The 26,493-nt window shown below is 34.0% G+C and overlaps 1 protein-coding gene across 6 annotated transcripts; it reads left to right on the top strand.

Moving 5' to 3' along the window:
- Nucleotides 1-1,696: 1,696 nt before the first annotated feature.
- On the top strand, nucleotides 1,697-25,955 carry LOC110458576 (cell death abnormality protein 1-like). 6 transcript variants are annotated; one of them, XM_021510356.1, is made up of 16 exons: nucleotides 1,697-1,797; nucleotides 6,611-6,820; nucleotides 7,843-8,091; nucleotides 10,730-10,828; nucleotides 13,045-13,140; nucleotides 14,116-14,211; nucleotides 14,542-14,637; nucleotides 14,991-15,086; nucleotides 15,732-15,827; nucleotides 16,123-16,218; nucleotides 17,067-17,162; nucleotides 17,566-17,661; nucleotides 17,943-18,044; nucleotides 18,708-18,801; nucleotides 20,495-20,535; nucleotides 25,873-25,955. In XM_021510356.1, the coding sequence occupies exons 1-16, from the start codon at nucleotides 1,722-1,724 to the stop codon at nucleotides 25,884-25,886; spliced, it is 1,653 nt and encodes a 550-aa protein (XP_021366031.1). In that variant the 5' UTR covers nucleotides 1,697-1,721; the 3' UTR covers nucleotides 25,887-25,955. The 6 variants fall into 6 exon arrangements, with proteins under 6 accessions (XP_021366031.1, XP_021366014.1, XP_021366024.1 ...); XM_021510339.1 differs by lacking the exon at nucleotides 25,873-25,955 and adding an exon at nucleotides 20,725-22,140; XM_021510349.1 differs by lacking the exon at nucleotides 25,873-25,955 and adding an exon at nucleotides 20,725-22,140 and having other exon boundaries at nucleotides 16,135-16,218.
- Nucleotides 25,956-26,493: the final 538 nt, after the last annotated feature.

Consider the following 26,493-nt stretch of genomic DNA (forward strand, 5'->3'; position numbering starts at 1 on the left):
ATTGTGATAAAAAACATCCAATGTTTATGTAAAATTGAGTGTCCTTGGCCCAAGGATCCTACTAACCAAATTAAGTTAAAATCCACTTAGCCAACGAAGTCGTATTTTTTTACGGACTGGAAAATGGAGTATTTTTGTCACAACGGACACTGTGACCACAATAAGAAATCCTGGACACAAACTAATATGTTCTTTACCACTTAAACCCAAAATACTACCTTAAGCTTACTTGGACGCATAATATACTACAATATGTACGCGGACGGAATACGGACGCTGCGCCATGGCATAAACTCACTTGCCCTTTGGGCAGGTGAGCTAAAAAGAGATAATTTAAAGAAAGAAATTCCGAGCAATTCTTCCACCTTGTAATTTTTTCGTTGATATCACGTGACGTAAATCCGGATATATGATTGGCTGACTACCTTATGACCCTGCTTCTTTCAGCTTCACATATGAAAAATCACTATATAAAAAAAAAACATAGAATATTCCTATGTACAACATAAATGTATTTATTGGTATAAATTGTACATGTATATGTGTATTTATCTATGTCTATGCTTGCAAGCAGTATATATATATATACTGCTTGCAAAGTTAGCAAACATATGCATCGATGTTCTAAAGATGATTTTCATGTGTTACCTATTTACAAACTGAATAGCGACGATGTAGTTGCAAGAGAAATTAAAGAAAATATGTTTATAAAAGTCCTCAAACCCAGCCTGAATGCACAATGATTTTTGCAATGTATTGTATGTAGATGTTTTCTTTGTCTTGGTATTGTTTGTAACGTCACTATGCTTGTTTATTTATGACGTCACTAAAATTGTTGACTATACAAATATTGATGACGTCATGTAACCAACGGTGATAAATATACATCAATCCGCCTGAAGAAGCCCTAGAAGGCAGAAAGGCCTAGCGGACGATCTGGAATTTTTTGTTTTTATTCTATATTTTCCTTTGCAAGGACTTATTTATTTATTATCTACTATATATATATATATATATATATATATATGTAAGGCTTTGGGTGTATATGTTACATATTACACAAGTCCTTTATGTTCTTGATGTATAATGTTTGTATATATTTATTCAAGTAAATCATACTTTGTAGTCAGTCTGTCTTACATGGGCCTCGGCCGAGTAGTATCCCTTGGCAGGTAGCTATAGCTGCAGGTACAATGTACATGTATGCTGATCTGCTGCTCTGCTCGGATTGACTGGACACATGCTTGTGGCTAAGCCTATGTATTGGGTGACCCTAGATATAAATATACACCCAGTCTATGTAAACATATAAACAAAAGACAAGAGTTTCTTCGACTTCCCTGCTTACTGTAAATAACTAGGACATTTATTCGATTTTAAATCTATTTTTAAAACATTAAAAAGTTAAAAGGGAAGTCGTGGAAACCCTTTTCTTTTGATTTTTTATATTTAACCATCACAAGGAATTTGAATGTTTTTTTCTGATTTATGTATATACACATATGAAAAAAATGGCTGGGGAAATAAAACGTTTGGGAAAAACAAAACATTGTGACATTAACCCTTTTTGGGGTTTTTTTCTACTATTTATATGCATGGAATTTCCCTGAATACTCGACGACAAATGTATAATGATTTGCATACACTATTTAAAACCGTTTGTGTAACGTCCTTCACCTTTACAAACTAATGAACTTCCTGGTTAGCTGTAGATAACAGTCATGGATGCAATGAGAGTGTCATTCTGTCTCACAGTTGGTTTTCTAATTTACTTTGTACAGTCATCGCGATCTGAAGGTAAGTTTACATTTTCCTCACAAATGTTATATGAGCAAATACAATGCTTTAAAACACATACTCTTCACACCAAAATGTTTCTCTATTTAGTTTGGTTTGTGTATGGGAAACGAAATGATACGTCTGAGGTAAATCCAGGTCAAATAAACGACTAACATTCTTTACACACACATATACATTTAAATATTAATTAATCAAGTAAACATACAGAGAGAAAAGAATGATTGGGATGTTGAAATATTTTGTTACGGTTCAGAGGTATTTGGGGACGTCAACGACAACTGGGAATTATGTTTGTAAATGATGCTCTTATTGACTCTTAGTCAATGCATCGTAAACCCGACTGACAGAGTGTGATGAGAACACAGCTATCCGATGAAGATGTCCCTCGCAAACACATAAACTACTGAAATATCGTTCCCTAACCAAAGATGTTCCGATGTTCCGCAGGGTAACGTGTTAACGTTTCTTTGGTGAGAATACATGGAATAAATGTCCTAGTTATTTACAGTAAGCAGACGAGTGCAAAACAGCTAAAGATGCTAAAAATGTTCCAGCTTGTCATAGAATTTCTCCTTTTCTTTATACAATCATTGTAGTCTGAGAATAACAAAATTGTTGCATTGACAAATAAGGTTTTGACATTAAGTGACGTAATAGACATACGAGAGGTGTATCAATTGTCGAGGAGATACTCCACACTCCTCTTACTCATCAGGTCACTTATAAGTACTTTGTTCCGCTTATATGTTACTTAGGTCTTATATAAATCACAGGACACGAGTTATTTAGGTTAATATTTTGACATGTCTGAACCAATTTGAGATCGGAAATTCTCGCAGAGATGTAGTAACGCATTCTATCCTCCTCCGTCATCATGTTGTACTGCACTTTGCACAAGATTATCCGGAAATCATGTGTTTAGAGATATCGCGTGAACGCCCTCCAATGTTCTATATAGTATCAAATTGCACTAACATATAGGACCCTCTACTTAAGTATTTATTACGCAACTGCACAGGTTTACGGTTACAGTCAAAACATTAACGTGTAGCATAAAAACATTTTTCAAACAAGTTTTACTTTTTATAAATATAAACTATACATTTGATTTACCATTCAAATATTTTATTCGGTATTTTTCACATAATATCAAAAGCCAAAAAACAAACATTGGTCACCGATATTTGTAACTCGTTACAGCTTACAAACTAGAGGAGGTAACTATCCATTCCCTAGAACATCCCTGAATTATTATCGAGTTTTGAAATTAAATACAAGTCCGCAAAATTAACAGATGATGTTCGATTAGATATATGTTGCCAGATGCACAGTCATAAAACAAATGTAACTCCTCAAGAGAAAGTAAAATATCGGTGGGTAAAATACGATATGTTGAAGCCATTGTATCTTCGTAGCTTTTTTTGCATTTAAAGAACGGAAATATTTGTTTTCTTTGGCCAAAAATAAATATTTTTGATTCCGAGGTCATTTGTTCATTTCGAAATGTTATTGCGCGTATTAGCAGCCCCAAATGACTGTACCAAAGTTTCTTTATAACACTCTTTTACAAGATAAACACTACATTGATTATTTCTACTCACATGTACACAAACACTTCTCCTCACATATACACAAAAACTTCCTGATATGAAACGGTGTAAGTTATGCATGTTAATGTACTATGAATACATGTTCCTTTTCTCCGCCTTCTGTCTGACATACTCAGTATACCATACTTAAAAGCTTTTACTGTTTATATTGCTTTCTTTCCTTGAAGTTTTATTTTACACCCGCCATTGCCTCCTATTTGTATCGGTAGAACATGGAGTTTTCCGACTTTTTCACGTCTCATATCTATTAGGGCACTCGGACACATTTCTCTGTGAAAATACACAATACAAGCAAACATACATTTGACATGACGAAGATTAGTTAACACAAGTTCACACAATAAAAATACATATAAGTAAAATCATAGCTTTAATCTATAAAGTTCATTTGAATTCGAACTGTTTTTCACTAAAATTAAATCTAAGTTAGATACTATTCGTACATTGAATATATATATATTAATCGTTTCATCCTGTGGATAGAGGGGTTTCTAACGTAGTAATCAGGGGTTTGGTCTGTCTTATTAGACTGACATATATTTGAAAATTTAGATATGTAATCAAAGGTTACCATATGACCATTTCCATATCCTACTCTGCATCAGCTCGATACTCCCATATCAGCCCGCAGGGCCTGGATTTCACGAATTCTACGAATTTTACGTCACATGTGATTTTTTTATAACATTTATCATTTAGATCGTAAGAAAAAAGAAGTTCATGCAATACATTCGTAGTGTGTTATTTGAAATCTATGAATGCTTGCATAATTTATAAAAATATTATTTTCTTCTAAATGATGGAAGTAAATAGTCTTCAAATTATATTTTTCGCAGATTACCTTTAACCCATAGTTTTAAATCATAAAATCCTCATTTTCTCACCTATGTTTGATTATTTTACTGATATAGTTTCTGTCACTGCGGTCACTGTGCTTCTTTTATATCGTATTGTAGCAGGCCTGGCCTTTGTCTTCTATGGTCATCAATTAGGGTTGAAGTTACTTCTCAAACACAATAAAACAGTTCACTTGTTTTTATTACACATCATATTGGCAATCATATATTTGTACAGGGGTACGTGCTGCAACTCTCTCATACATCATGCTTTCATACTGTCAGATGTCAGTGTGGTGAATGACAATAATGCACGGCATAAAACATCAAATATAGAATAACTTGTCTCATTTCACAAGAAAAATAACCTTAACGCTGGATGTAGTATCTGAAGCAGGTAGTTAACACTATATCACTATGATAACACGGCACTAGTAGTATACTAGACTACTATTATACCAATCAAACTGTTATCCTCTATTTCAAAAGAAGAACAGAATATCTAAACTATTAAACATACCTAAGAGTAGAAGTTATCTCCCTTCAATAAGGCGTTGTTAGTAACGAAAGTTAAGAAGATAGGTGTGTAGTCGTGGCTGACGCTACAAGATTGTCTGACATGATTGTCTTCCGCGCTCCCTTTTATACCTTTCTGTCATACTCACATGATCCATCTCATCCAACAAATCGTTCCTCACAGCAACTCCCAAGTACCTCACCTACTCGAATTATAAATCTAGTATTTACAAACTCACAATTTCCTTACACGTGTCCTCTGTCTTTGTCCTTATTCCTATTATTATGATTAAAAGTGATTAAACAAATAAGGACAAACGAAAATACAAAACTCATAAAAACAAAAGGCTTCAGCTGATGAAATAAGTAATAAAATACTAATATTGTATAAATACCAATATTGTATAATTATCAATATTATATAATTATCAATATTGTATAATTACCAATATTGTATAATTTCCCACTTTGTCACTCCAGATCATGTTGTCTTTTAAATTGTTTTAAATTTAAGAAGATAATTCAATCCCGTAACACTTGATCAAAACAAGATTTAAACGTGATATAAACCTCAGAAGCGCAGATCCTTAATTCGTTTACATGTATGTCTTCACTGTGGTTTGAGTGAGAAGCACCAAGTTTGTTTACAACATTCACAAAAATATGACGTTTTCCGGATTTCATTTTCATTGTTAGCATTGTATGCGTTATAACATGATTTCAGATTTTTTTTCTTATATTTTTTTACCTATTTTTTCATGATTCTCCGGTTAGTGTCTTAGTGTATAATTACTTTGTTTACGTTTTTCGTAATGAAATGAATGCCTTTTGCCATGATACTCATTCGTAACCCATGGTTTCTCGACTGTATACTCGTTTGTGTAGTTTTTTTTTCTTCCAAAGATATCACGAGCTGATCCGAAATCCGAAATGTTAGCTACTATATCAATAATTTAAAAAAAAAGTGACAAAAAAATCATGTTCCAAAAGGTTATTAAGTCCATCAACTATCAAATCAAGTGAGTGTACCAAGCAAATCAGTTTGTAAGTTGGTAACAAACTCTGTTCTTTCTCAGTTTTCCATTGAATAACTATCATTTGCATTGTTCACTGAACCGTTAACTATAAATATATACAAGAAAACATTTCTGATGATAAAATCGAATAGTCATCGTCACTTATATTCCCAAATGTCTACTTTCCTACAAATTTATCTTTTCTGAGATTCTACTCTTCCTATCAGTTTAGCTTTCAACATCTAGTGATTTAAAATCGTAGTAATTAGGTTAAGAAGTAAACCTGCAGTGGAACGCCAAATAATTATTACATTTCATAATCATATATATATAACACATCATTGTGTTCAATATTAGCAATACCAACACGATAATTATCGGGTACAACATTACCTGGTCGGTTTTGTTTTCCCTTTTTACAATCATCAACAAGGCTACTCCATTAATCGATTGATCAATTTCTTTTGGTTGTAGTAGCGTTACTCTATTCATTTCGGTATAGCCTTTTGATTCCGTCTTATATTATTCCTGCTTGATTATGTTGATTTCTGAGGTAAACTCCTGTAAACGTATTTTTCTTGTAACCACTTCACTAACTATTGTTCATATTCTTTTTGCAAAGTTATACGGAATTGTCAGCTTTCTATGACTTAGATATATGACCACATAATTTGGCCTTGTCAATCTTTTGCATGTCTCAAAAAGTTAACCGGTTGGTTCGGAAATTCGACTTCAATTTTTTTTACATATATATTTGAATTTGCCTCAGACCATGATATTTTATATATGAATTTGTGCTGATATGTTGTTAAAATACTTTTCAATATTTCAGAAAATGTTTCGTTTGGAAAGGCTGCAACACAAAGTAGTGATCATGGAATCCGTTTGAACGCAAGCAGGGCTGTTGATGGTTGTTTAAATCGGGAGTTGAGAAATTCTGGTTGCTGTTCCCATACAGATCCGCGTGACTTGAAAGAAGCCTGGTGGCAGGTGGATCTAGGAAGTCTCAGCACCATCAGTTACATCACAATATACCACAGGAGTGAGCTTATCCTAATATAATATATAACCACTACATATATTTACATTGCAATGTATCCTTGTTGAATCTGGTATACATTGCGCTTTGGCCGTATTATTATGAATGGGGCAACGATATTTAAAACATTAACTTATTTTTATGTTCCAGTCGCATTTTAGTTGAGTCTGGTCATATAATGTTCTCTATTATCGTGATTTTTTAGTAATGAATGAACAGTCAAAGGGAATATCATCACCAAATTTGACTTTTATTCGTGGTGTTATATAATGAGAGGGGAATATTCGATAGAAAACTTCCATGAACCTTTTTTACCTAAGATCAACGGTACAAATTTTACATAAAAGGTGTGTGTGTGTGTGTGTTGTGTGCGTGTGTGTGGAAGTGAAATTAATCATCAGGATCGTATGCAGTACAAATTCATACAATACTAGAATCTCCAAAGTGTTTATAAAAGTAGCGTTATCTTCTTAATTGTGGATGTTATAAATATTTAGATTATTTTCTGATCTCAAAAAAACTCTTCTGAGGTTACCCATACCTCTAATGTTTGAATTCAAACAATATTATTTTCAACCATTTTTTTGGTGGTTAAACGATTGCTATAAAAAAGTTCGTGTGAATCTTTTCTTCATATTCATAGGAATACAAGAATACAGCAAGAACTTATGCAACTTTATGCCTTATTATTGCCTGTGTTATTTTTCAACTACTGTGTGTTAAAAAATAAAATAAAAACGTTGTGCGTACGGTACATTTAGTGCGTTGTGCGATCACACAGCTGTGTCACAAATATATATTCAGATAATAACAACAAAACCGATCAATATTTATTAAACATGTACATATTGATTTTCGTCAATACATGTACATATATTGTAAGGTAAGGTAATATATGTAAGTAAAAAATTGACATTATTTTACCATGTGATAAGATTTGCTTGTCAGGCCATTGTTGTACCTCATAATCGGAACATACTTATGAACAATCAATTTAAAACTGATAGATGTCTGTCTCATTTTAGGTGATTTCGATTCCCGAAGCCGATTTGCAGGTTACCAACTCTACATGTCGAATACCACTGACTGGTCGCTAGGTGTTCTCTGTTATGAAGACAGGAGTAATACTAAAGCCCAAGTACAGATGGTGGTGACCCATCAGTGCCCGTATGTAGCTCAGTATGTGACCATCTACATCTACAGAGGCAATCCAAAGCGATATGTCTGGTATGAAAGTAGGGCGATTTTGGAGCTTTGTGAAGTACAAGTGTTTGGTAAGTAAACAAATTCTGGGGCTATACTCGCGTTATGTTATTTTTGATGATAACAACTCCCAGTATGGATTTCATCTCTATGCCAATGGAATTCTTTAAAACAAAATAAAAAATAAAAAATAAAGATTGAATGCGTCATGCGGTAGAACAAGAGTAAAATCGACAAGCATTGAGAGGTAGTAGGTTTTTTTCAGATAACACGTACACGTATACGCAACGTATGCTTTCCTGGTGAAAAATAAATTATACGTTCAAATTTAAGTCCGTGTACAAGTCACTGTTATAGTATGTGTATGGAGAAATTACATATGTACAAATTGCATCACCCGTATCAAAATTATACGTAATTTCTCTGTATGTATGTGATCGCATTATACACGGACGACCGCCGTGTGTTGGAAAAAACACGACAATACAAATTACGCCGATGTAACAGTTTTTTTACATGGGAGTTTGTATATGTCAATGTTGAGCAACTGTCAACTGTATATCCAGTAATTTCATAAAAATGTCGCCTGCGTTGACTTAAGAACTCCAAGCATCTCTTCCGGTAAATATCGTTCTGTCGTCATCAGAAAACATTAAACATCTAAAGTTCAGAAATGTACCCCAGTCTCCAAAAGCTCAAGAGGAACATTAAATCAGAACTATCAGAACGACGAAGGGTGGCAGTATCAAACATGATTAGCAACCGAGGGATGCCGGGGGAGCATCCGTGAGTTGGAATCACGTAGAATAGGCGATATATCGCACAATAACAGAAAAAGAACATCCTGAAAAGGACAAAATGTACCTTCACTGAAATAATCACCAAAGTAATCACATCAGCCCCCCTCCCCAGGTTTGGCATAACCATGGCGTAAATTATGACATGGCGTTGTAAAACGTCTTGCCTGCGCAAGGACTTTATAAGATGAAGTTTTTCTATTGACATAAAACATGTCCTCGTGATATAGAATGCACTCTTGTCAAATGTCAAACTATAACACATCTGTCATCTATAAGGTATTCTCATAATTGACCTTTGTATTAAGTGTTATCAATATCCATAAAAATGAAGTTGGTAGAACAGTTAAAACCATTTTTTCTATAAATATTAACGGTGACATTGACCTTGACCTACGAACCTTGAAATACGAACTCACCCAATGTATTCTCATGGTGACTTTTGCACAAACGAAACACGAGAGCACGACTTCGCTTTTTACCCGTTACTTTAAAAGATGCAAGCCATTTCGCCCGAAGCTATAGTAGTGCTCAGCTTATACAATTTACCGTCACTTAGACCAGAGACCTATATACTACTGGCTTTATATGTCTCTACTTAGACATAGATTGACAATGACACCAGTCGGTGTGGAAACGAAGCACAGTCTAATATCACTGTTTGTGTAAAGATAACATTATTTTGACATAAATAAGAAGCTTTAAAATTTTGTTTCTGTTTCCGGAACTAATTTTCGCACACTACCGTTTTTGATCGGCTTGGTTTGGATCGCTAAAGGACAGCGCGCCACCATATGCGTATGCGTATACGATACGTATCCGTATACGTGTTATCTGGAAAAACCCTAGTAATAGGTATCAACCTAGCGATTTGTCCGGTTTTTATACCTGAAATAAATAAAAAAAAAAAAAAAAAAAAAAAAAAAAAAAAGACGACTGCAAGCATCTATTGTGTCTTTAAATATATTCCTAAGGACTTAAGAAGTATTTGCATTGAGATTGTACCCTTGCATTTCAAAATGCTTCCCCTGCCTTGTTCTGAATAATTAACTGGTTGTGGATCGGTCTAAATAGATAGGATACGGATGTATGATTATAATGGAGTAATTATTTATCTGTGATGTTGATTAAGCTTATCATATTAATCAGAATGCCATATGTAAACTCGATTTCACTCATACCCACGATACCCCACTCCTAGAACATTAGTTACTTAAACAAGTTAGTCGCATTAGTTATATCTTAGGAGCAGTGTAAGTGTTCTGCGTCGCTGTAACGTCGTCAGAAACTCTATTATTGCACCAAGTACCTTTACTGATTTTCATTTTCCAATACTCAAATCGCGTATGCCAAATTGAGTTCGGGAACCTGCAGATCAATCCGATGAATATACATACAACTTTATATATTATTTGGCATATCTTTTAATATTTTGTAATGGGTTTTGTTAATTACACAATAGGTTTTCAATTTATAACTTTTTGGGAAATACAGCAATAATGAATGATTGCACAAAGCCCAATCTTTGTACGCAGTTTTCCTATAGATTTTGTGCGACCAAAGTCAAGGTCACTTACTGAATTATAATTTTTGCAGGATGTACTCCACCTAATGGCTCCCATTTTATTAGATAGAAATCACAATTATTTTTTCTGCTGAAAACGACCCCGATGTTACAATTAGAGCCCTGTTACAATGATGATGGCAAGCATTGTATATGTTCTAGATACCAAACATCGTTTGATTTACTTCACTTGATATACCCATTTTTGTGAAGTAAAAACCAATTATAAAGCAATCATACAGTTTATTGATTTCAGACAGTGAATTTTTCATGACACATGAATATTCAAATAGCATACGATACGCTAGTGAAGACACTAAAAAATGTTTATCGTTTTGTATCTTGCAGGCTGTCCAATAGACAAACACGGGAACGGCACTTGTGACCAAACATGTTCGGATAACTGCTATGGGGGCAACTGCGACGCTTCAACTGGTCAATGTTTTTGTAAGTCGCTTTGTTATCTGTGGGCATTGTTTCCATCAATTAATGAGTACTACTCATGTAAATATATGTCGTTCCGGTGTGGCACCAGGTTTGGAAATGATTAAGATATCAGCAAATGTTCTTCAAACATTTTTGCTCTTAGGATGCTATAACTTATTTCAATAAGAAAGGTGTATGGCATTGTAAAACGTTAGATATAACGAGGATGGCTTAGCAAGTACCATTTTATAACATTTGTATGAAAATCCTGTCTCGTATGCAATTATCATAAAGAATTTATGATAAAAGTGCTAAATTTGAACTTTGATTTAATATTATCATTAAATTTGTTTTTTGGCGTATTTTAACCTATAAACTTTCATTCAATCTATACCGTCGTGTGACATAAATATAATTAATATCCTGGAACTATTTGTGTAAATTGTTTAAGTTCTATTTATGAAGCTTTTCCTTTAAAGTCGACATGTGTCATTGTTGTCAGATTAACTCATGCATTTGCTTTGTCCATCTTATACCATATATCTTTCAACTTAATTATATTACGTAACAGGATTAACTGGTCATACCAGATCGGACACTGCATTCAGTCTCAGACAAAGGACAGTTAAATTGTCTTACCTGGTCGGGTACGGCCGGGGTCTGAAAGGCCGATTGCTATGAATGACAGATGTCACTCAAACTAATTACTAAATTGCTATTGTGTAAATGTACTTAGGACATGATTATGATTTGTAACTTCAGTTAGGAGCTAGGCATCGGACTGTACGGGTGTGTTTTTGGATACTCCAGAAATCATCCACCGACCTAGAGAAAGGTATTTTAATAAATTTATATTTGGACCATGCAACATCGCCAGAACTTTTACTTTTCAAATTGTATAACAATACCCCACAAAAGTGTTGTTATACTACATTTAACTCGTTTTTATTTGAACCTGTGTTTTGATTGGCTGATAACTATGTTTTTAATGTATATACAAATGTATTATTATGCCGTGACAAATCCAACATTTATGTATAAACGTGTGTTAAGACAATATGTCAATTGCAAGCATTGATTTAAAACAAGTATAGACTGCAAAATTTCACTAGTATGGAATTATTTCCTACACTGTAAAAATTCTTCAAATTATCGGTGAATAGATGTGCAGGGCATGTATGGACAACGTATATCAGAGAAGTTCCCATTAGATTCTGTTTGTTATTGTTTTCTTCTATAAGATTAAACTGCCGGAATGCAAAACAATGGAAAATTCTTTCGAGTAAAAAATAATATTTCCTTACACTTAAGTTTGTTATGATTCCTCGTTTTAAATAACCAAACGTACCTTTTACAATAAGACAGATAAAAATGTATTAAATTTCGGCTGAGTCGTTTGTTTATACTACGTGAACAAACCTATAGTCGAACAAAACAATTAAAAAATTCCTCTCTGCGTATCTTTTGTATTTTATACTTATATCTACCTACGTTTAAAAAAAAAATTACTCGAAGCGCTAGAGACTAGTTTTGAAGTTTTTATTCTTCTTGTTTGAATACAATTTTCGTTGTTTTTATGCGCATGGCGGGATCGTGCACATTATACCGTCTGAATGTATTTCATGTTCTGAAACTATATGTGATATCAAACCTAAATTAGAGATAGTCTGTCCATATCTAAACCTACCACCTGTCAACATCTAGTACTTGTTTATACTCAGGCACGTCTGCATACCCGTGTAATACCAATAAGTCAGTCTGGAGGTTTGAATACTTTTTATTCATTTATTTTGAGAGAGAAAAAAAAGCAGAGTTTTGAATACCATTTTACAAGAAATCGGTATATTTTCCAAACTGACAAAAAACTTACTTGTTTTGGTACGATCACGTCCATGTATAAAATAATAAGTTCAAAGCAGTGAATACTTTCTTCTATATTTTGTTGATAATTCATTATTTTAATTTTCAAAATAGATTTTTGAAAAGAACAAGATAACTATCTTGTTAAAAAGTTGTCTTTCTTTACTAAAATGTAATATTCAATGCGGTTACCTCTAACTACATTTAAAGACTCAAATCGATTCAAATATGCATATTCAATAAAACATACAATACAAAACAGACACCTATCTAGCGGGAATATATCGGCAATAAAATCAGTTTGCAGTAGGTATAATACTCCTCCGTACGCTGTATCGATGAGTTACACCAACGAGATATGTTTTTTTTTACATCAGATTGCCCCTCTGAAATGCGAGGCAGTATGTGTGACCTGGACTGTTCTTCGAATTGTAAAGATCGCGTTTGTGACAAGGACTCTGGTTACTGTGAAGGTGGTATATTTTGTTGGGGAAGATGAAATATTGAAACAAAAACTATGTATCTAGTTTTTAATGATCCAAGATATATTATCACTGTCAAAATGACTTCGTATACATCACAACTCAATGTGATACTTGTTTACAATATCACTATCCCTGAAGCTAGTATAAAAAACAAGCATAAAAAACAATTTGTTCACTACGAGGAATTTCCAAGGTGTGATCTGGACTGTCCTTCGAATCGAAAAGATCGCTTAGTAGACAAGGACTCTGGATAATGAGAAACAGTTTTGGGGGTTATCGATGTTTTGCATAGATGAAATAGGTGTATTATGTGTGTAGAAGACAATGAGAAATTGAAGCCGTATAAGCAACAGGAAGATGTTACCTTTAATTTTAATGGGTATTTAGTTGACCAAAATAGTTGAAAAGAGACATCATGTCTGGTAATCTCTGTAGGAACTTAGCAAAAGATGTTTCAGTTTGAACGAAGCAAACCGATGTATTTATCATGTTACTAAATACGCAATAAAATTGCTTTTAATCAGGTCAAATGTAAAAGAAACAAATTTTGAAGAAATGCATACTTATGTACTTATTGGGTACCAAGCTGATACGTTCATCACCTAATTACATGACATCCTCCGTGTTATCAGCGATATATTGACCATGGGGTTTTGGACAAGAAAAATTGCCATTTAGAATCTTGCTTTTCAACATACATAACACATCACAACAACATCATATGGTATACAAAATGTGTTTTGTATTTAGATTTTTATCAATATCGAGCATTCCCATTTTTTATGAAAGAAAAATGTATTGTAATGATGTTATTACATGTATATTCTATGAGTCATGACCTTCTAAAATAGGACAAGATGCTGATTCTCTTTTCAATAAATTTAATGATAAACCAAGCTAACTACGTCAGTCCTCCTTGACAGCAGTTTAACAATGTAAGTTATTGTGCCTCTAATCTTGCAGAATGTATCCCAGGAAAGTATGGCAATTCGTGTGAACAGGATTGCACCTCAAATTGTAAAGATGGTGTGTGTGCTAAGGACACCAGCCACTGTTACAGTATGCAATTTCATTTAAATTGATTTACTCTTTCAGAAAGGTTGCAGTCTTTGTTTGTCTGCTACATAATCACATCATTTCGGATAAAAGACATTTATGTTTTTTTGAATGTATCTTAATGCTGGCTTTAATTGAGATGACAGCTGACAGCTATATTTTTGTTAAGACTTTAATTGTCACTATTTGTCCTTTGAAAACATCGGTTCAAATTAATACTGAAAATGTATATGTGAAAAATATATTTTCGTTTTAGTATAATATCGTTTAAAGGATGGAACACGTACGTTGAACTTCTTTAGATACAATCTTGCTGTCTCGCTTCTATTGCAGAATGTATCCCGGGAAAGTATGGCAACTCGTGTGGGCAGGATTGTTCTTCAAATTGTAAAGATGGAGTGTGTGTTAAGGACACCGGCCACTGTGACGGTATAAAACTTAATACTTTTTCAGAAACGATGTACTCGCATCTTTGTGTGTCTTAAAATGTCATTGCTATAGATAAAATAACTCTGTGCCACTAGTTTTGTTAATTCTTCTGTTGGTTTGTTTGTTTATAGAAGAAATAGTCAGAAATAGTCATGAACATTTGATGCGCTTTTTCTTTGTTCGTTCTTCTTTCTCTTTGTTCTAGTTTTCATTTAATCATACATCAAATGTGTTTTCTATCTTAACATACAATTTGACAATGTTTTTTATTCGCTGCGATGGAACACATTTTTATTTATGGCCTTTTTTTGTTTTTGTTTTTGGGTGGTTTTGTTTTGGGGGGGGGGACTCAGGATGCATTCTGGGAAAACGAGGCGACATATGTGAACTCGACTGCCCTGTTAACTGTCAAGACAGCAAATGTGCTCAGCACACGGGATACTGTTCAGGTGCGTATCTAGTGTTCATGTTTGTAAAAGTGTTAATGAATATATCTATAGTTAAGGTACACTAAACATGAGTTTTGTTTAATTTATTGTAATTGTTCATTGATTTGTAATTGCGTTTTCTTACAGTCAATGAATCCAATTATTTTGCTTTGTTACAAAATGAAAACTCCATCTAAATTGCTAGGTGGCGATGCACATGCTAGTCGATGTCTATATGTATTTTGACATTTCATTTCATTCAGTGACTTCGATACTTTTTGTTCCTCACATAATTTTAGTAGTTTTGGCTTTTGGCGTATGGTGGTATGTCCAATCATCTGGCCAATAGTTCCAAGACAATCGCCTGTCAGAGAAAGCTATGCCCCGCTCAGGGAAGTTGATGATACCCAGATAATTGTTATCATCATGGTCACAATCGTTTTGAGACTTTTATCGATAGTTAGTCATTTACTGGTAGATGATTTTGTATTGTGGGCGTTTACAAAAATATGACGAGGAGAAACAGAAATGATGTCCAGAGCCTTCAGCTTCGGGATATATTACTTTTACTTGGTTCAACCGCATTGGCCAAAATATTACAGAATATTGCCCAAATAATTATGAAATAAATGTTTAATAATTCATCTCCCGTTTTTGCAATTCCAGCTTGTATAACAGGGAGGCATGGTGATTTCTGTTTAAACACTTGTCCCAACAACTGCCTAGATAACACTTGTGAGAAAAACAACGGACAATGTTTAGGTATGTACTTTTGTATGATTAACCTAGATTTTTGCTAATAATGATATTGATATCTTTCTTACGTAACACTTTTTCATTATTTTTCCATTAAATCATTGCGTGTTTATTATTTTATTTATTTTTAAGTTGAATTATCATATTTTCAATTAATATTTTATACGATATTTTGAGTGTAAGACGTGTATCATTCATCACATAATAAACAAACATATATAACATAGTCAGATAAGCAGTGAATTCGTTATCTCAGAAGTTGTCCAGTCCCTGAAACACCTTAATCGTCAATTGTATTCAGGTTGTACTTCAGGAAAATACGGTGCGAACTGTGACCTCGACTGCTCTGAACATTGCAATAATAGTGTTTGCATGCAAATCAGCGGTCAATGCAAAGGTAAATAACATGTATTTATTTATGTATGCGTGAGGTTCTGATGCACCTTCATGGTGTATATCATCAACAGTTCACATGTATATTACAACAGCTTATTAAGTGTTACACTGAGATGATAGAAGTTTTTCTTACATCTGTCTGGACGTCCAACAGACGTTACACCCGATATCGGCGGCCGTAGTCTGTGCTTGAAGTTAACCCTTATTTTCCAGTGATAAATTACTCTTAATAGCGGTTTGTTTGAGGTCATCACAGCTCTTAAAAATATTTCAATGCATTCAGACGTTACAATGTTTACATTTATAACGTTAGTGTTAATGTATTCTTGTTAGGTCATACTACTATTTCAGAAAAGATAATTATCATAACTCATGACAACATATACTTTCTGTTGCAAAACGAACTATTTGTTCTTTAAAATTTAATCTATTTTTACACTTTAATTGTAAAGCCTCTGAAACGAAAATTTGAAAGAGAATTGTCTGATATTTATCTTTCATAATATTTTCATAATTCCTCGTTAGGCGGTTTTGAACATATGATAAGTTAAAGTTGGAATTAGATTTTACATTTACATAACATTTTTTTTATAAAATAAAGGGAAGAATGACGCAACAAATATGATTTTCTTCGAATTATGTGTGACATGCTGAACATCGCTTGGCGGAAAGAACTAAAAATAATATGTTAGGGCCTACAAGTATGCTTATCTTATGGATGTTATAAACAATTCTCAATCAAAGATATGCTTATATCGCGAACCATAATCACAGAACATTATCACTGATGTCGCCTCAAGCAATCTAAATTAAAGCCTGAATACTGATATTTTTTGTAATCGTTTTTAGAATGTGTTGCTGCTAAGTATGGATCAACATGTGAACAAAACTGTCCACCTGATTGTAAGGACAACGTATGCTCGATAAACGAAGGCAAATGTTTACGTAAGTATGACACAATGTGTATGACGTTGTAAAATCTGGGTTTTTATGATCTGTATACAGGTATAAATGTATTACCTGATATATCAATTTGTAAATGTTCACATGTTTGTTCCAGAGAGAAGCAATTTGGTTTAATAAGCATCTGTGATAGGATTACTGCATGTATATACATCTGTCGAGCACAAGACTTAAATACAACGCATACAAATAAAAATGCATATAATTTCGAAAGTCGTTTGTGAAAGTTGACAAACATAACACTGGTGATACAGATAATAAAACGGTTTATGTTAGGGGAATAAAATATTTGAGCATGACAACACTGTTTGTTATAAAGAAAGCCATCAAATCGTATATAAATTCTTAAATTTATATACTGAATTAAGTATATACCATTTTGTAGACTGCACTACTGGGAGGTATGGTGAGACATGTACGTTTACGTGTCCTGTGACTTGTAAAGAGTTCATGTGTGATCAACAAACCGGACAATGTTTAGGTAAAGTAATAAGAAATATACTGTATATATTTAGAAAGTGTGTCAATTTCAATTGTTATTGTAAATATAAATTCAAGCTGTTATTTCCATATGGTACATACTCTGAACTATTGTGGTACAAAATGACCATGCCACTATTGATGTAAAAGTCATATTGCACAACCTAGTTGAGACGAAAAGTATACATATTATATTATTTGAAAATGATGTTGGTTTGTGTTTGATCTTAAATCGTTGTACTTTGCTCATTTGTAGCCAAAATATACTCTTTTTCTATTTAGATTGTTATCCTGGGAAGTATGGCGTTGTGTGTGGGGCCGATTGTCCGGTCACGTGTCAAGACAACATCTGTAACAAGGATAACGGAGAGTGTCTGACAATTGGTAGATATAGCATTTATATTTTCTGGGCATGCAATGTTACATTGAACCATCTGTGTACTTTTCACATCGATATATCTATAGGTAGGTTATCTAGCTATATCATTTAAAATAACATACACATAGTATCAGGATTTTATCGCTTTTAGAGGTGAAAAAATGCGTAATGAAAAGCTCACAGGGCAACGTTGTAGGTTGATAATGATACGGTCTATATATCGATTACTCTGTCACAAGTTTATTCATCATATATTTTTGCCAGAACATGAATGAGTGACAAATCACAAATTGCATATTTATCACAATTTGTATAATTTGGTTTGTTCAAGAGTTTAAATACAAATTGTTGGCGATTTTTGTAAGAATAGGAAATATGCTTGACTTTTAAAACAGTTTCGATTTAATATATATCATCAAGTAAAATTAATCATACTTAATTCAGGCTGTATCATATTGCGCTAACTCCTTTTTTATATTGCCTTATGTAAGTGTTTCCTTTTTTATATTAACCCTAGTTTTTATCGAGTTTGAGTTAGTGATTTTGTTGACACTTTGGTAATCTCTTGTTGTAACTAGCGTGAAGTTGGTTACTTATTCAATATGGTAACCAACTGCACGCTGGTCTTGTTGTATTGCCTATATTTGATGTTATTTATTTATTTGAAGGTACAGATAACAGATTGATTGTGATAGCTGTTTTGGCTGTCATTTGTGGGCTAATGCTGGTTGTGTTCATCACGTTGGAAATATGTCTGTTTCGGTAAGTAACATATTAACAACATGAGACGCAAAAAAACATTCCATAGCTTATCACAAATAATACACACATTTTTCAATACATATTTTTGTACTTTTTTAATACGACTGTCAGCATGCTATCATTTAATTATAACAATGCATCGCTATCAAAGAGAATGAAAGCATTATTTATTTATTTATTTACATTATTAGATAAGTACCTTTATCATATAAACCTTCAATGTGACCGTCCGGAAACTCTAAAACCGATCAATTTCATGTCATGATTGATCTATGTGTTTTTGACTGACTAAATGTAGCAAAAAAAAATCAGCTGAGCGTTTCTTTCCAAGGATTAGTCTACTTTATTTGATTTGAAAGAAAATTTCATGTTTTAATACATTTAAACTGCATGGGACAGATTACAACCTGTCAAGACGGAATGTTGAGAACTGAAACTGCAATAAGCGGATGTCAACCAACGTATTCTTTTCACTGAAAACCTTAATCGTATTTGATTTATCATCATACCAAATCTTTGTTATTCTTGTCCAATCTTCATATTTCATACATGGATGTATCACGTCTGGACGACATATCGACTCTCTAATGGCTGTATTCCATGGTCGAGGTCGTAGTCGACTGAACCAATTTTGACAAAGTATTTTAAGTGGTGCCTACTGCCTTCCCGATTTGTCATGAGAAGGGTCTTTCCCAACTTAGAAGTTTTGTAGTGATTTAAAGTTTGATTTGCATCATGACCACCTAACTTATAGTCCAGTATGTACTTGTTCAGATGAACTGGAAACAGTCTATCATTTTGTCCTATTTACTATGATTTGCAGATTAATTTGTTCAACTCACTCAGTAATTATGTCTTTGACCATAACCATATCGGTATTGACATTATTTTACATGGCTGTCCTAGTTGTAACGGTAATACAAACAGACTAGTGCTTCGTGATATACATTACTTTATAGGGAAATCCAAAAGTTTTAACTTTTACAAGATCTAGAAAGCCATTATATTAACAAAAACTGTAATTTTCTATGAAAACAGTTGAACATGGCTGTGAATTTACTTGATTATATAATAAATATATATTTTCACTTATTCATTTTGTGCTCCTCTACACAACGTTTTACTTATACATTTGATAAATGTACATATCGGGTTAATTCTGTATATTAAATAGTAGATTAAATAGTTACATATAAATAAATTAATACACAGTTTAGGTGGTGATGACCTGTGCAGTACTTGCACATGGACTTTTGGTCTATCTACCTAACTGTATCGAATGTTAAATAGTAACTCATGTGTACACGTGTAATTATGATAATTAACAACTATATTTATGTTTTGTTTGTGTGTGTGTGTCGGTGTGTGTATGTCCTATGTTGTATTGTAAGTAATCAAAAGTGAGTTACCTCCCTTTAAATACTTTATCGTTTACATTTATGTATTTTCATTTCAAAATATCTATAAAATATATTTAGCTACAGTTCTATAATATTCTTGTAACACTCTAGCCACCTATGGAAAGAATTTATATAGGCTTGCCTGTTATTCGATCCATTTGACCATAACACCAAGTCAATAAAATCTGTTGAAATTAAATTAAATGAATTATAAGGGTCATGAACTGTGTCATTACGATATATTATATATATTATTTAGCCATATAGACATAGAAGCAATTTTCTATTTACAGCAAAATCAGAAACAAAAAGGGCTCTTCACACAAGAACGTAGGTAAGAAAAACCCAAAACGGTTAAAATGCACTCAAATACTGTTCATTAAGCTCTTTGAAAACATTGAATTACTAGTTTTCTTATTCACGCTTTATGCCAAACGGGGTACAATTTTATGTGTGTTTTGCCTACTATAGTATTTTAAGACACGGTGGCATTTCTTAATTGTTATTTTAAACCGCCTTGCAGAACCATGCGATCCAGATCGTACTTACACAACTCTGTCGGGTTCCCAGGAGGTACATCCAAACGTTTATGAAATGATCGACACTAAATAGGCAAGCCAGATTCATCCAATCGTTGGTCCTACAGCATCGAGCTCATACACACAATTGTCAAAGGATTGTTACATGGTGTACTAAACGAAGCTTTCGTGTATGAATTTCATCAAGAGGTTTTCTTTTCGCTAATTTCTTATATGATATAGTATATTACTTCATATATTAATAAAGTATGTATTTGTTGAACTGCAGCATAACCTTAAAAATGTATTTTCTTTATGTGTAAATAACGTGGTTTGTTCACTGTTAATGTAGTTTCGTAGAACAGTTTGGTGAACTATAATATGTCGATACTGGTAGGTATGCTTTAACCTTGTCATCAACCCGTCTGATTATCATATAATTTAAATGTGAATTATGTCATTGGTAAATTAATATTTTTGCTTATTGAACAACTTGTTTGTACTGTTGCAACATGCCATGCCAACTGCAAGAAAATAAAACACACGTCATACATTTTAAAAAAACAAATCAATACCAGGTCTTAGCAAATCGTTCATGTACTTCAGAGAAAGAATGCTGGACCTCTTCATATTCACCCTTCATAAGCAAACAAATAGACCAAAACTGATATAATTGAAAACCCTGCCACACGTAGGAAGGGGTATTAAGTGATTTAATTTTCCATCGGTCCAGCCGTACGACATCTTTTTAGACTTGAGTTTTGCTATATCATCAATATTGTGGCTACATTTAAAGGGGTACTACACCAATGCATCAAATGTAGGTCACTGTGTTCTATATTTGCCGCTTCACTGACTTTGTTATGAATATGCAATTAGCTCAATTTATTTTTTCAATTGTATCATCTTCTAATCTGTCGAAATCCTTTGACAGCACCTCATTGAAATTAGTTTCATAAACGAAATGTTTATATGGATAAATCAACAAAACTAATGATAATTTGTAATGTATTATCTCAAATCAGACCAATCCAGTTTAACCCATTACCTCAACTAATTTCTCCTCAACTGTTACTTTCATTGATGAGAGCCTGCCCCTAGGTCAATACGAGCTTTTTAATGTGTTTAAATATTCATCATCAGATCAAAGTGTTTTTGTTATGTTTACATTTTAACGATATAATTCTGTTTCAGAGATGTCTTATTTTATAATTATTGTATTAGCGCATATGATGAGCTTTAACCAAATATTATAACTATATAGCTAGATGCATTGTAGACTGTCCATAATGCAAATGTTTCTGTCGCCTTAAGGAACTGGATTAATTTAATTTTTTTGAAACGCAATTCTTGATCCTTTTCCATTTGAGCATTTCATTATGCGTACAAGGAGAGAAATAAAGTTTATATTAAAGTTTATAGTAGATGCTCTTTGTTTGCTTTTGATGTTCATATCAAGATAGCCATTTGATCAGTTTACTATTTATATTGCAACTTACTGGGTACATATAAATACATGTACCATATGTGTTTCTATCTACCGGTACATATATAGTCAACAACTTACGTGTGTTCATCTGACATCTCGGACATCATGGCAGTATTGTGACACGCAGGGATACATTCCACCAGGGCTTTAGCAATAAACGAGCATACTCCGAGACGTAACTGAACACGCGTTATCCTACACACATTTTGTCATCTACATGTTGTAATTTATTACAATTTCTAAAAACATGCACCTGCTTTTCATCACATCATTTTCCTATCCATACCGTCAAGTTAAAGATAAACTGCACACCTCAGTTACTATAGCAATGAAAACCTCGATACCTGATTACCACGTGGATATTTGAGAGAAATCTTAACCTGAAGGGTGATAATCTTGATTGTCTAACCCGAGGGTTGATTCAAGTCGAGGGTGAAACGTCATCCCGAGAGGTGAGAGTGAATCCTGAACACGCAAAACGGTAGATAAGTATGTGAATGGTGGGAGAAATTCATATTCCGAACCAACAATATTCAGTTTTAACTTACATGATTTTTTTGGGTTAGTTTTTGCTTTTGCTTTAATTCTATGAAGCAAGCCATGAATATGATTTAATATAAAAATAATTTGATAGACAAAATTGAGAATTGAAAAAAACCCAATAAGAATAGAAAAATTCAATTAGACCTTTAGGTACCATTATCAGCTATCACATGATGTGAATATTAGTGACCATTTATATCAGCATCTATTATATACGTTCTTATTCCTTATTAGTACATGTACATTTCTGGCCCTGTGAATTAACTAATACAACAAGAGTACCGCAGGGCGGAACAATATACGCCCGTCGAATGCCATATAATGTTGTATACTTTCTTACATTGAAATGAGATCTGCATCGTTCTAAGAGCGGTTAGCATGCATGACATGCTATAAAAAATGTAGGAGAAAATATCCGGACAAAAAATCAAATACTGAAATGAACAAAGGGCAATAACTTTTGGAAAAAAAACGTCGAATCAAAATTCTTTTAATGGAGACATAATTTCATATCATGATTATAATGTATACCAAGTTTCAAAGAAATCCATTGAACAAGAGGCCCAGGGGGCCTGTATCGCTCACCTGATTATTTAAGCAATCATGGCACAATATTTACATTTGCTCTGTAATGCCAATTTGTAACCACTTCAGAATGTAGGGTAAGACTTGGAAGCGTTACTATGGAGACTTTATAATTCATAAAGAACTAAGGTTGTTACTATTACTAGCACATTAGTTGGGTTGGAGATAAAAAGTATGTGATTGCTGTTCATTTGTCTAATTGTCTATATAAACAATACCAAACTTTACCCCCTCCCCAAAGGCAAACGAGGGGCCTGGGGCACATGAAAATCACAAAGTATATAAACCACTCGAAGGCCTTTACAACTATGAGTAGTATTTGATACTAGCATTTCTGGAACTGCAGAAGAAGATTTTTGAAATTCGCCTCCTTTTTCACCCCAAACCCAGCCCCCATGGGGGTCAGGGTCAAAAGTATTATACCAGCAGACCTTCCTCCCCTAACAAGTATTTCTGTCAAATATGAGCAAACTCCGTTCAAAACATTGGAAGATATGGCCTATTATGTATATTTCCTATATAAACTATACTAAATTTCACCCCCTCACCAGTGGCAAACGGGGGGCCTGGTAGACATGAAAATCACAATTTTTATAAACCACCCAAAAGCTATTACAGCTATGGGTAGTATTTGATCCTGGCATTTTTGTAAACAGAGAAGAAGAATTTTGAATTTTTCCCAAATTTCTCCCCGGTTTGGCCCCTGAGGAGGGGGTGACATTTAATATAGTTTATATATGAAACAGACATAATAGGCCATATCTTCCAATGTTTTGCTCATATTTGACAGAAATACTTGTTAGGGGAGGGAGGTCTGCTGGTATACTATTTATGAGACTGATCCCCTAGGGGGCTGGGTAAGGGGGCCAAACCGGGGAGAAGTTCGGGCAGGTGAGCTAAAAATGTAGGAAGAGATTGCCGGACAAAAAATCAAATACTGAAATGAACAAAGGGCAATAACTTTTGGATAAATTGTCGAATCAAAATTCTTTTAAGGGAGACACAACTTCATATCATGATTATAATGTATACCAAGTTTCAAAGAGATCGGTCGAAAAATATAGGAGGAGAAAATGCCGGACAAATAAAAGTTTCCGGCCGGACGGACAACCCCATACCATAATACTTCCTTCAAATTTGACGGGCGTATAAAAATAGTACATACAATCTGATTACAGTATAGATATTTATTATGCAATCCTTTGGTGTTGATTTTAATCTGAACTCACGGAATATAAAATGTATGACACATAACTTTGGATAATTCCATCAAACCTTGTTCAAATAAATATTGAAATCTTAAAAAACCCACATCAAAAGTAATGCTGGTGTATAATGCAACCACATTTAAACATGTAGTTTTCCTACCCTCTCCCATATCAGCTTAACATAAATACTAGCACTTAAAACACATACTAACTATACAGCAGGGTTGTTTTCGCATATCCTGGTTGAAACAATTCAGGTTACGCAGAAATAGACTGCAATAAATGAACGCAATTTGACTGAAACTGTGCCAAACTGATAGGCAGTGCCAAACTGATAGGTTATGCCAAACGTATAGGCAGTGCCAAACTGATAGATTGTGCCAAACGTATAGGCAGTGCCAAACTTATGGGTTGTGCCAAACGTATAGGCAGTGCCAAACTGATAGGTTGTGCCAAAATGTGCCAAACGTATAGGCAGTGCCAAACTGATAGGCTGTGCCAAACCGATAGGTTGTGCCAAACTGATAGGCAGTGCCAAACTGATAGGTTGTGCCAAACTGATAAGTTGTGCAAAACTGATAGGCAGTGCCAAACTGATAGGTTGTGCCAAACTGATAGGCAGTGCCAAACTGTGCCAAACTGATAGGTTGTGCCAAACTGTGCCAAACTGATAGGCTGTGCCAAACCGATAGGTTGTGCCAAACTGTGCCAAACTGATAGGTTGTGCCAAACTGTGCCAAACTGATAGGTTGTGCCAAACTGATAGGCAGTGCCAAACTGATAGGTTCTGCCAAACTGTGCCAAACTGATAGGTTGCGCCAAACTGTGCCAAACTGATAGGCAGTACCAAACTGATAGGTTGTGCCAAACTGTGCAAAACTGATAGGCTGTGCCAAACTGATAGGTTGTGCCAAACTGTGCCAAACTGACAGGCAGTGCCAAACTGATAGGTTGTGCCAACCTGATAGGTTGTGCCAAACTGATAGGCAGGGCCAAACTGATAGGTTGTGCCAAACTGATAGGCAGTGCCAAACTGGTAGGTTGTGCAAAACTGACAGGCAGTGCCAAACTGATAGGAAGTGCCAAACTGATAGGAGGTGCCAAACTGATAGGCAGAGCTCTAGTTTTGGAGTATTGTTACAAACAAATAATATATCATTTCCTGAAATATACATGTGAATCGATCTTGTTTTATGCAGAAATAAATGCAAATTACGACAGTCAAAATTTTAGTTTCAGTCAAGCACATCTGGACCCCTCCCGTACACGTGCCAAATATTCCTGAGGTCAGCCTTGGTTCAAATCTGAACCTGTCCTTTTCTTTTCAGGTTCAGCAAGTTGAGATGGTTGAACCGGATACACAAAAGGGGCCAGTGCGAGCTAGTACATACAAAACAACAATGAGCAATGCATAACAAAACTTACTCCATTCTTTGTATATTATCAATTTCACATCAACATACATTCATTAACGGTTTAAATTAAAGTCAACTTAAAATCAATAAACAAGTTAAAAGAATATGTATCACAATCATTATTGATTGCACAGCTGTTAATTAAACCCACTTAAATATAATAAAATAATGCCATTGTTAATTTTTTGTTGAGTCAAAGAACATAATCATTGATCACTCATACATTTAGAGTCCATGTTTGTAAAACCACTGAGTTGTCTTTGGGACCATAGATTAAACATAGACCTTAATGATATATTGAACGATAATCTATAGACCATCAACATAGGTTTCTGGAGAGTAAACAGTTTTGACAAGCTAGCAATTCAAGATGGCAACACACTGTACTCAAAACATAAAACATCAAATATAATTTTAAGATAATGCAACTTATCTGATTGTTATCTGTTAACATAGACTAAACAAAGCCATGGACATCTGCTTAAAGGGCTTCTCACACCTAGACGATGTAGGTGGCCAGAGCTATACCAGAGC

Source organism: Mizuhopecten yessoensis, unplaced genomic scaffold (assembly GCF_002113885.1).
Source record: "Mizuhopecten yessoensis strain PY_sf001 unplaced genomic scaffold, ASM211388v2 scaffold1255, whole genome shotgun sequence".
NCBI classification, from domain to species: domain Eukaryota; kingdom Metazoa; phylum Mollusca; class Bivalvia; order Pectinida; family Pectinidae; genus Mizuhopecten; species Mizuhopecten yessoensis.